Below are 11,835 nucleotides of genomic sequence, written 5' to 3' on the forward strand. Positions count from 1 at the left end.
GAGGCTGTACACTAGTTTAACATTGACAGTGCACACAGAGGGTGACAAAAATGCTTTCTAACTGTCCATAGCTGGTATTAATTCTGTTCAGGTGTGATTTGAATCAAGGAATCCATTTGTTAATGCACGTGTTTGGACAAGACTGGAACTACAGCGCTGATGGGCCCTCAATACATCACCTCCCCCATGCTCAAGCAGGACAAAGGGTTGTCCATGGCCTTGCTAAGCATCTTGTTTGGGTGTTTCTCTTCAGAGTGAACAAAGAACAAACCAAACAGAACAAAAATCCCACACAGCAGCTCATCAAGGGATAAAAAACATACAGAAACACTTACATTGCTATAGAGATCCTTCAAATTGTGAACTCTCTCAGCTTCCACTGTGTCAGCCACAGGTGTATACTTGTCCTTAGTCCTTTGGAACTCTTCCTTGTATTTCACCTGGAAGATGACAGGTTTGGTTGTTTCAGTTCTCAGGAGCAGGGGGGAAAGCCTGAGTGGAAGAAGCTGGAGGACTCACCTCACTGGCATTTGCTGCACTCTGCACTGCAGTCACATAGACAGGAGTGTCTGTAACCACACTGAACTTCTGTAAGTTCTCCTTTCCTGCAGAGGTGTATTTGATCTAAGGCAACAAAACAAACCAACAGACTCATTAATGCTGAAAATAACCAGGAAATGTAAGCTTCCTTTAAAACCAGCTCTGGACAACTGAACCCTGGGATTACACCTCAGCTAAGATCAGCTCTAAAAGTGACAGGTCAGAGAAAAGAAACACTTAAGGGATAACAAAGCCAGTAAGGAATAATGAACATTAAGAGCACAACCAGCAAGGCAAGAGACACTATTTTCCCAGCACATATGTCTCCCTGAGGTATCCTGTGCACAGGGTGACATATAGAAAGAAAAGTGGTGTCTTCTCATTGTTAAAATCCACAGCCTTGCTCCCTCTCCATTCTCCTGAGCTTTCTGCTCCCTCTCCATTCTCCTAACCTAACTGTTCCTTTTCCATTCTCCTAAGCTTTCTGCCCCTTCGGTCACACAAGTGATGCCTCTACAGATGAAACTCGGACTGTGTTATCATAGATTTAACAAAGCATTTCTGAGGTACCAGGAATAACCTCACTCTGCTCTGGACTAGGACAGGTGTCAGTCCCAGTGAATCATGAGTGGAAGGAAAAAAATGCTTATAAATATTAACTTACTTGAGGAAAACACACTTACTTGGCTCTGGAGATCATATGATCTTTTAGCCTGTAGGATTTGTGGAGTATCCCAGACATAACACCCAAGTCCCTTCAGCCAGTTTAAGTCATCTTTATACACTGCCTACAAAGAAGTAAAGAGAGCAAGGTTAGGAAGAAATTTGCCTTCTGCTTGAAGAAAACTAAGGAGAAAACCAGTATTATCCAGCAGAATATTGCCCAGGGTGATAGAGTACTGCAACCTGCAACCTGCTCTGGCAAAGAGGGTGGACTAGGTGATCTCCACAGGTCCCCTCCCACCCCAACCAGCCTGGGATTCTGTGACAAATAAACAGAGTTTGTTTCTTCACTATATTCAGTGTCTTTGACTTGTGCAAATTCACTGCAGAAGGTCAGCACTGAGTCTGAACCAGCCACGTTCAGTAACTCCAGTCAATCTGGAATTTTACACATGAGTACAGGGAAAAGCAGCTCATCTCTTGGTCTGCTGAAAGAGTTTGACCCACAGGATCTGCAAGGGGAACTAAACCAAAGAACTCAGGATAGCAACAGGCAATTCACTCATCATCAGCTTCCAAAGGGAAGGTTGGTTGGCCCAACCTAGGATACTGTTGACTAGGAAACAAGCAGAAGTGCCATGGCTCAGTGCACCATTCCCTCAGCTCAGCCCCTGTGGGCTGATAGAACTCCAAACAAACAACAAGTCTTTTCCAGCCCCACTGGATCCAGCAGGAGATTGGATGCTGTCCTGGCCCCTGTGCTAATTACAGCATTCCCAGTTATAATCCACTGCAGCAATCAGTTCTCTGCTACTAAGCAATCCAAGGTGACAGTCATTAATTCCCTAATTAAATGCTTCAGAAGATATTTAAATACCTTGGGAAAAAAAAATCCATGACATGCTACTATAATGTCAAACAAACCAATGGATAACATACATCACTCAAGATTTCCTGGGCTTTCCTGGCATGGATAACATCATTTTCTTCAGCGGAACAGTTCCACTGGTGGAAGTAATTTCTGTACTCAAGGTCACTCAGGATGTGTTGGCACTTCTTGGCCAGCACATGGTTCATCATGTCAGTTGGAATATGGACATTTGTCTTGCTGTCTTCATAATTCTTTCTGTAGGCCAACTAGAAAGGAAAGATTGGAGACAAGGTGAGAGGAGATAATCATGATTTTCTGCAGAATTTTGACTCTAATAGGCCTCAGGTTACAGCATGACCTAGGAGATGCTTTTTGCATTTAGTAGCAAACCTCTCCTGGGATTCAACAGGATGAAACCTTGACTTTGATACTGATCACCATTTCTTTCTTCTGAGGTTTTGGAAGGACAAGAATAACCCTCATTTGCAGTTTTAACAGATGATAAGAAAACTTACAAGGCTTCAAGATAGCGAAAGTCACATGCTAACAAACATGGTTTTCATCTGAGTCTAAGTGGGAACCTAAGTGCAAATCTCCTATTTCAACTTACAAATCAACACTTTTTTTCTAAAGCAGAAGGATCCCAAGTGCTATTTGTTACTGCTCAGGTTCTTAAACTGAGATAGAAAAGGATATGTTCTCCCTAGTCTAATATATCCAATAGCTAACCAAATCCCTTCTTAATCTCCTAAATCATTTCCAGCTCAATTATCCAGCCCATGGATCCAATAACCACTCAGGAAATATAAACATGCTGAAATCACTTTTACTTTTGTTATTGGGGGTTGATGTTAAGGTTGGACTTGATGAGCTTAGATGTCCTTTCCAACCTTAATGACTCTATACCTCTATTAAGTACTTTTGCTTAATTCCTCCTAAAATGGGCCCCAGTTAAATAAAGGAAATGGAAACCACTCCAGGAAGAGAAATTCCCTCCTTACCGCGCTCCTCATTTTCTGGAATTCCAGGGAGTGAATGACACTGGGGAAGTCACCAATGTCCTTCCCAGCCAGGTAGTGACCCTTCAGCTTCTCGTAGATTTCCTTGTATTTACGCTGGAAAATATTCACGTGGAAGTTTTAATGTTCATTCTGACAACATGGGGAAAAACAGGAGAGGGAATGGAATGCTGGCACTGACCTCACTGTTGATGTGGTTCGCGTGCTTTGCTCCCACCAGGGGAATGTACTTCTCATCCAGAGTGTACCCAATGGGTTTGCTCATTTCCCAAGCCTTTTTGTAAAGTTTCTAGACAAACAAAACACAGGAGTTTCGATAAAAAATCAGTTATGCCTTCCAAGGAACCTGACTCAGCACAGCCCCAAGCCTGACAGAGTTCAAGAGGAAGATGATATTGGATGAAACTATTGCAGTTTTTTCCACACAAACTCTGCTATTACTACTACAACTTCCAAACACCACACTAAGATTAGTTCCATAAAGGAAAGAAATTAACCTTATCCCAGTGCTCGAAAGAGGGGAAAAAATGAAGAAAAATAGATTAAATCAGTTTCCCAGTGCCACTCAGTAGACTACTGACAGAAACTGAACAGTTTTCTCAAGTCCAATCCATATTCTGCTGCTCTCCAAACAAAGACATCAAAGCTTAGGTAGGGATTTCTGGACTCCTACCTCACTGTGCAGTAAGGACATGTCCTTGGCATGGTGCAGTGCAGGAGTATCATCAGACCCAATGTACTGCCCTTTCTCAAGGTTAAACGTCTCTTTGTATTTCAGCTGCAAAAGAAAACAAACTCAGTGTTAATCCCACAGGGGAAATCAATTACCCCCATGAGTCCAACTGTGAGAAGCTGACATGGTTTTCCTCTCATGTTATCACATATTCATGTTGTGCAGCACATTCCAATCACTGTAGTACACAGCAGATGTCACCAGTATGTCCCAGCACAAAACCCACAGAGTATTCTAATGGAATTAAACATCCTACTCAGCAAATACAGTTCAGTAGCAGCACTAGGAACTCCACTCACTGCTGATCACCAAGAACAGGACTCAGCTTTCACAAACTCTAAGTCAGGGACATGCTATATTCTTCTGCAGAGAAACACTAAATTATTTTGATGCCAATATTATGTTGTTCCTTTATATCCCTCCTTACTAAGCTTATTCACCCCAGGAAAACCTCTTGTTAGTGTACACACAAACATGTGCAAGGTTAAACACAGAGTAGTTTGGCAAAAGCAGTTAAGTCATCTACTAATCCTTGTATATAAGTGTCTAATCAGAAGAAAGGTACATACATCACTCTGATTGACAGAGTTCATCTTGGCCAAGACGATGTCAGGAGTGTCCACCACACTGGTGTATTTGGAGAAGTTCTCAAGGGCTTCTTTGGTATATGCTCTCTGCAAAAAGAGGAAAGAGTAACTTAAACACTGCATGAGAGAGAAGAGTTAATCATGTAAGGGCTCTATGATTTCCCCTTACCTTATTTATCAGTTCTTGTGCATTCTTCACTTTCTTATGCTCCACTGAATCCAGAGGGATCCAACCACAGCCACGAAGCCATTCCAAATCAGCTTTATAGACATTCTGAATCACAAAGATAATGAAAAAGGAAGGAAATTAGTTAATCTAGGCTGACTTATGTATTACAGACAACATCCTTAGGCCCAACTGAGTGGAAATGATGTGGTACTTACATCACTTTGCAAGTCATAGGCCTTCCTTGCCTGGATGCAGTCATTCTGGTCAGGATGGCACGTCCACTCTCGCAGGTATTGGCGGTAGTCAACGTCACTGACCAGGTTCTGGCAGTCTTTTGCTGCCACAACTGCCATGGCATCAGGAGGGATGTGAATTTTGGACTTGGTTTTGTTGTAGTCTGACTTGTACAACCTGTCATTCTGGATCTCGCCCGCGTGCTCGTACCACACCAGCTTGGGGTCATCTCTCATCTTGGCCACCCCAACGTAGTGACCTCTCTGCTTGACATATTCAGCTTTGTATTTGAGCTGAGGGAAGAAGGAAGAGAGATGGATATAATCAGTACTGATTAGATCCACTCTGGTTTTAACCTGGGAACAGCTGTGGGTTTGTCAACACAGAGAGCAGGGGAGACACACACACACAGCAGGTGAGAGTTGTCAAATGCAACCTTAGGTTCTCAGAACATGACCAGATCAAAATGAGATAAACAGCAATGTTACTTCATATAGGCCCTTCCACTTCAAAACACATAATTTTCTAGACTCAAATGCTACCATTTCTCAGTCAACATTTCCAACACGAGAGGAAATGTTTGCTAATAAGAGCATTTAGTCTCATTTTGGCAACACATCCTTTCAGTCTGTCTGAAGAGAGGATTGCTTAAGCTGTTGACATCACACTGCTTTGACAAAATGTACATTCCACGTAAGAGCCATGTAATAACTTCAACATCCAAAGTTTAAAATGTGTGTGCACTCATCCTACTGGTTTTCAAGGAGGAAACCTTCATAACATGCCAAAAAGTGAAATCAGAGCCATATATTATAACCATAATATCTCTTCAGTTATTTAACACTCATAAAACATGGAATTTCAGTTCAGTTGAATCTGGCTGTTTCTGGAGGAAGTGAATGTGGAAAGGAGAATCTGACCTTCCAGCACTGAAAACCCAGAGCACACACATGGGCTGACTGGTTTGGAGGACAGTGGACTTCATGGAAAATCTGGATGTTACCCCAAATGAGAAGCTTTCTAAGTCTGTGGTTGAATTCTCAATGCCTTAACCATTTCAGGCTTCCAAGCACTTGTCTTCCTAATGAGAAAGATCATTACCTCACTTTGAACATCAGTCGAGTGCTTGGCATGAGAGATCTGCACAGTGTCAGGAGGTAGGAGGTAACCAGTGGCTTTTTCTTTCTCCCAACTTTCCTTGTATAGACTCTGTGGAAAATAAAAGCGAGGATGAACTCAACATGACTATAATGACAACTATTACCATAGACATCTGTTTCAAGGCCAGGTTGGATGGAGTTGGAGCACCCTGGGCTGGTGGAAGGTGTCCCTGCCCAGGGCAGAGGGTGGGATGGGATGAGCTTTAAGGTCCTTCCCAACCCAAACCACTCTACAATATACATAACCTATACTAAAGTATAAGGATAACAGTTCCTCCCTTTAGGTAGTTCTTAACAAGGAAAGTTTTCTAGATACCTCTGAAGAGTTACTAATGGGAGGAGAACCTGCCAAGGAGAACTCGCATACCTGATTGAGGATTCTGGCTGCCTCTCGGGCCATGTCCAGCTGTGGTGTGTCTGTTAGAGTGTAATTTGACTTGACCTCATTCCATGCCTTGTGGTATTTAATCTAGAAGAGAGAAAAATTCCTGCCTTGTAGCACCATCACAGAATTGGGAAAACGTCGTACCAAGATTCCTATTTTATGCATGAAATAACGTAAACCCCCCTGAATTTGCAAGGCTGTTAGACAAAGCACATTAACTACAGAATCACAGAAGTCAAATGTAGCCCAGGAACCTGTGAGCAAACTTACATCACTGAGAATTTCACCACTGTTCTTTGCTGTGACATAATCCACCCTGTCTGCTACGGGAGTGAAGGGAACAGCTTCAGCTTTCGTGCGGTACTTTCTCTGTGCAAGAGGAAAGAGGAACAGTCAGATGCCACTGGAATATTTTACAGCCAACAATCCTGAACACAGACACAAGACAAGGAATTGTACATGGAACAAAACCCTCTCCATACACAGTGAATAATGTGGACACACTACAGTTTTATCTCTCATTTGGAAACAAAATTAATGTCTTTAACCATTCAAACCGCTTTCGAGTGACAAACACCCTTAGGAAAATTTTAGCATTGAAACAGGTTGTTACCTCACTCAGGACATCTCCAGCATACTTGACATGCTTGAGTGCAATGGAGTCGTTGGGCAACCATCCAATTCCCCGCAGCCATTCCAAATCAGCTTTGTAAACAGCCTGGGGAAACAAAATAGGGTCCATGCTGTTAGCCACAGTTCCCTGTACCATCCAGCAAGATTCACAAAAAATGGCACCCACTGACAGTGGTGAAAAGAAAAGAGGTACTTCCCACGTGAGCACTAGGTCTGAATTTATCACCCTTCAAACCCTGGCAATGTATAAGTGGCTTATACTTTGCATTCCTAACAGAGCAAAGCCAGTTCCCTGAGTTCAGCAGATTCCCACTACTCAGAGCCGAAGCAGACTAAGAAGGGACAAGATAGCAGTAAGTTAAGGGATGTTTTCACCTCCACTTACATCACTCTGAAGGTCATAGGCTTGTCTAGCATGTATGACATCGTTCTGGTCAGGAAGGCAGATCCACTGATGCAGGTAGTGACGGTAATCGGCATTGCTGACCAGAGCCTGCCCCTGCTTGGCTGACACGATGGACACCATGTCTACTGGGAGGTGGCACTGGGTCTTCCACTTGGCAAAGTGTTTCTTGTATTCCCTTTCACTCTGAACCTTGGCTACGTCGAGGGCAAAGCGGATTTTGGCATCTGCTTTTGCATTTGGAACTCCAACGTAATGTCCCTTCTGCTTCTCGTGCTCCAGCTTGTACTTGTACTGGGCAAAGAGCAAAGGGAACCATTACTAACAGCACAAAATAGGCCTGGAAACATAGGAAGGGCTGGAGGCCTCTTTTGGCACTTACCTCACTAGCAATCTCTCTAGAAGCTTTGGCTGTCTTGATGGGGATTGCATCTGCTCTCAAATCACAGCTCGTCTTCAGCTCATCCCAAGCTCCTTTGTATAGTTTCTGAGAAGACAGAAAAATGTCACTCATGTGCTAAATTCTCTGACATAGGTTGGGTATTAGGAAGAATTTCTTTACAGGAAGGTCAGGCATTGCAATGTGCTGCCCAGGGAGGTGGTAGAGTCACCATCCCTGGAGCTGTCTAAGGAGAGACTGAACATGGCACTTCGTGCCAAGGTCTAGTTGACACAGTGGTGTTGGGTCCTAGGTTGGACTTGATGATCTCAGAGATCTTTTCCAACCTTAATGATTCTGTGATTTGTCATTAAATAAACAGAATTTCCTGCAATACCATGACTACTTTTTGTACATTACTCCTGCTCCTGGCCATAAATTCTGCTGCCAATTTTCCTGCCCTGACACATACACCACCACTTTTGCAGCCTGTAAAGCACAGAGGGGTGTTCGTACAAGCTTAGAAAAGATTTATATGCCCTGGGCTCTCATCTATTCCAACAAAATATTACCCCAATGATACTTTCTGATACAACATTACTTGCATGACTTTAATAATGTTTAAGCAGCATTGATTTTAAAATGGCTAAACAAGGATATTCAGTAGAGGGAAAGGAAGGTTCCAAGCCCTGTATGAGGACAGAATTCAGTGATATTCATGTGACTGAACCTTCAACTTTGGAAGCAACACCTTAGAATGGCAATATTCACAAGATACACATGTTTTATGGAAACATAGGCAAAAAGCATACCTGGCTGTAATTAACAGCATTAGCCTTGGCCAAGTTGATTTCAGGTGTGTCTGGCATAATGTGGATCATAGTCTTGTCCTTTTCCCAGGCTTCTTTGTATTTTGGCTGTTAAAACAGTGCATTTCTTGATATTCTAATTACAGAATTTCACTTCTCAGTAACATAAAATGCCACAAATCTCTGCTGAATTAACAGCTCTAAAGGACAAAATGTTTGGGAAATCATTATACTTCAAACAGCACTGATCAACTTAATATTTGAGCAGTGAGATTTCCCTTTAACTGTTTATAGTCTGGAAACAACTACAACTACAACTACAGCAACCCAACCCCAGCAACCACAGGAACAAAGTTGCAGCATACAATGCTGATCTGCTCAGCGTTTGTTTTAGCAAGGACCAGGTCTGGAGAATCCACCACGCTGGTGTACTTGAGGCTGTCGATGGGGGTACGATACACGTTGTTACTCAGCAGATCCTGAGCATTCTTCACTCTCTTAATTTCTGGAGACTCGTTAGGCAACCAGCCAATTCCACGGAGCCACTCGAGGTCTGACTTGTACACAGCCTGTAGCAGACAGGGTCAGAGAAGGAAAACATGGTGTTTAAAATGATTGCCTTAATTAACCCTTTTTATATACAAGACAGGTTCAGTGCTGCAAGTAAAATACAATCTGTGAACCAGGTTTTAACTAGCTCATTTCTTAAACAACATGTTTTAAGCCCTGCAAAGTTAAATAGAGGTGAAACAACTGAAAGGAACTGCAGTTAATGGTGAGGAATAGTAAAATCTTGCAAGAATCTTCCTGTCCCCTTCAAAATACTTATTCCTCTAGTCATTCAACAATTTACAAGTCCAAACAGAAACCAAGCTGCCCATTAAACATCTGATAAAAAGCAAAGAACACAAGTTTCACCTCTGAAGCTTGAAACAGTGACTGGTGTTATCGCTAGAAGCAGCAAAAGTGAGTCAGAAAAATAGCTGCATTGACTCCTCCTCCTCAACCAGCCACCAAACCATCTCATCTGCTGTCTTACATGGTTTTCTTCCAAGTAAATGGCTCTCCAAGCTGACTTAAGAGGAGGAATTAAAGCCACCTGGAGCCAAGGCAGCAAACAGCTGCTACTTGTAAGGCTCATCAAAGCAGCAGAGAGAAATCCTTCACCCTCTCCAAACCACTCTAAAAACTTATGTAACAGAGCAGATACCAACCAAAGTCTGATAAAATTCAGAGGTAAACCCGATGTTTTTTAAAGGTCAAAACCAGCAGATAATAGAGGTAATAAAAACAGTATAAAGATTAATCTGTTGTGACTGTATAATATCAAACCAGCAGAATAAGGCTGCAATATATACCTAGCCACATTTTCATGCCAAAATTGCATTGCCCATATGAAGATATTTTTACTGTATCTTTTAATGTCACTAACATCATATTAGGAATAAATATTTGCTCTTTATGAGCAAAGTAATACAACTTGGCATCAGGTATAGGAGAGCACTAAGGATTTGCCTCCATCACACCCTCTATAGGACCGATACCTTCAGATCTAATCTAGTTACAAGTCCATATGGGATTTATCAGCCAGACTGAAAGTATTTCCATAGATATCTGGGAGTAATAAGTATACTGGGAAACCTGAATTGCCAAAACTTCCACATCTCTACAGCTGCTCTCACTCACATCGCTCTGCAGGTCGTAGGCCTGCCGCGCGTGGATCACGTCGTTCTGGTCAGGATGGCACGTCCACTGGTGGATGTACTGGCGGTAGTCAGTGTCACTGACCAGGGTCTGGCACTCCTTGGCTGCCTGCACGGACAGGGCATCCGCTGGGATGTGGATCTGGGTCTTGGAGTCGTTGTAGGCCTTCTTGTACAGGCGGTCGTTCTGCAGCGCCATGGCGCGCGCGGCCAACACCAGCTTGGGGTCGTCCTTGGCGCTGGGACACCCGATGTAGTGCCCCTTCTGCTTCTCATGGGTCTCCTTGTACTTGTACTAGAAATGCAGAGATACCATTAGCAGTTGTGCATTGCTCACCTGGATGTGAGTGATGAACAAGAGGTTTCAGCTCTCTCAGCTGTCAAGCTGTTGAGCTGAACTTCACTCCGCTCTGCTGAGCTGGACACGGGAAGAGGCAGACACAACCCCCACACTGAGACTGTACCTCACTGGCAATGTCTCTGGAAGCCTTGGCTTGTTTGATGGAAATGGCATCAGCTCTTAGGTCATAGCTTTTCGCCTTGGCCTCGTCCCAGGCCTTCTGATAATGTTTCTGCAAAGAAAATTAATCACCCTCATTACACATAGTCAAGACTCTGATACAAATGTCTCTTCTTACAAACTGCCCTCTTGAAATTACCACCTTGGCTGCTCTGTTTGCCCCCTGCAACTGGCAGGGTTACAATTACGATCTTGGCAAGTGCCTTAACAGAAAACTCATGACTTAAAGTAGGTGCAAGATCCAAAACACAACAGAAATATTCCTGAAAACACATCACTACATCCCCTCTAACTGACCCACTGCTGACCACAGGCATGAGCTCAGCACACAGGCCCCAGACAGGCAGTCCAGCTGGCAGAGTGTGCATCTCCACCACCAACACCAAGTTCTGCATGACTCTACAACAGTCAGAGGTTCTGCTCACACACACCTGATTGCAAGGTCATAGCTACTGGGACAAAACATCTGTTCTACTGGCAAAATATATCCAGAGTGTCCTTAAGCTCTGAAGCCTCCAGCTGCTAGGGACTTCTGTCTTTCCCAGCCTTTTTTAGTGCTATCAAGAAAGTGAGTGTAGGCAGATCTGCTCAGAACATTTCAAGACCGAGCAGAAACCAAAGGGCCTTCATGTGTCTAGAGACACCCAACCTGTCCAGGACAGCAAGCCTAAGAACATGAGGGTTCCTTCTCTAGTGGCACCTCGGCACACAGTAGCTTGGTGAGCCCAACTGGCAAGTTTGTCATGAGCACAGGTGGGTAAATGAAGGACTTCTTAACTTGCTTTTAATGTATGTGAAAATTCAGAAACCAAATGCCAGTGCAGGTCAGACTATCAGGAACTCATAAAAAAACCCAGTAATCAATGCAAGACAAAAATAGGGGAAGTGAAATGTCTGTTGCAATAGCACTTCAAATACTTCATGCCTAATCCAATCACATCAGGTACTTTTGAGAAATATTTAACATACTATCAAAACCAAGAAGGGCTGGGAATAAATACATTTTCTGGGCAAAGCCCCAGCAAGT

General features: G+C 43.2%; 1 protein-coding gene across 1 annotated transcript in view; it reads right to left on the reverse strand.

The window, feature by feature from the left end:
- The window catches only part of NEB (nebulin), a gene marked incomplete at both ends in the record, with an annotated part of 31,505 nt that overhangs the window by 17,926 nt on the left and 1,744 nt on the right, over positions 1 to 11,835 (reverse strand). The window contains 20 exons of the mRNA XM_009085060.1: positions 336 to 440; positions 520 to 624; positions 1,224 to 1,324; positions 2,139 to 2,340; positions 3,076 to 3,189; positions 3,275 to 3,382; positions 3,767 to 3,871; positions 4,396 to 4,500; positions 4,583 to 4,687; positions 4,798 to 5,109; positions 5,918 to 6,025; positions 6,344 to 6,445; positions 6,632 to 6,730; positions 6,975 to 7,079; positions 7,380 to 7,691; positions 7,780 to 7,884; positions 8,589 to 8,693; positions 8,951 to 9,154; positions 10,272 to 10,583; positions 10,753 to 10,860. Coding sequence (XP_009083308.1) covers positions 336 to 440; positions 520 to 624; positions 1,224 to 1,324; positions 2,139 to 2,340; positions 3,076 to 3,189; positions 3,275 to 3,382; positions 3,767 to 3,871; positions 4,396 to 4,500; positions 4,583 to 4,687; positions 4,798 to 5,109; positions 5,918 to 6,025; positions 6,344 to 6,445; positions 6,632 to 6,730; positions 6,975 to 7,079; positions 7,380 to 7,691; positions 7,780 to 7,884; positions 8,589 to 8,693; positions 8,951 to 9,154; positions 10,272 to 10,583; positions 10,753 to 10,860 — 2,922 coding nt within the window. The remainder of the gene's footprint in view (positions 1 to 335; positions 441 to 519; positions 625 to 1,223; positions 1,325 to 2,138; positions 2,341 to 3,075; positions 3,190 to 3,274; positions 3,383 to 3,766; positions 3,872 to 4,395; positions 4,501 to 4,582; positions 4,688 to 4,797; positions 5,110 to 5,917; positions 6,026 to 6,343; positions 6,446 to 6,631; positions 6,731 to 6,974; positions 7,080 to 7,379; positions 7,692 to 7,779; positions 7,885 to 8,588; positions 8,694 to 8,950; positions 9,155 to 10,271; positions 10,584 to 10,752; positions 10,861 to 11,835) is intronic.

Source organism: Acanthisitta chloris, unplaced genomic scaffold (genome assembly GCF_000695815.1).
Source record: "Acanthisitta chloris isolate BGI_N310 unplaced genomic scaffold, ASM69581v1 scaffold32451, whole genome shotgun sequence".
NCBI lineage: Eukaryota > Metazoa > Chordata > Aves > Passeriformes > Acanthisittidae > Acanthisitta > Acanthisitta chloris.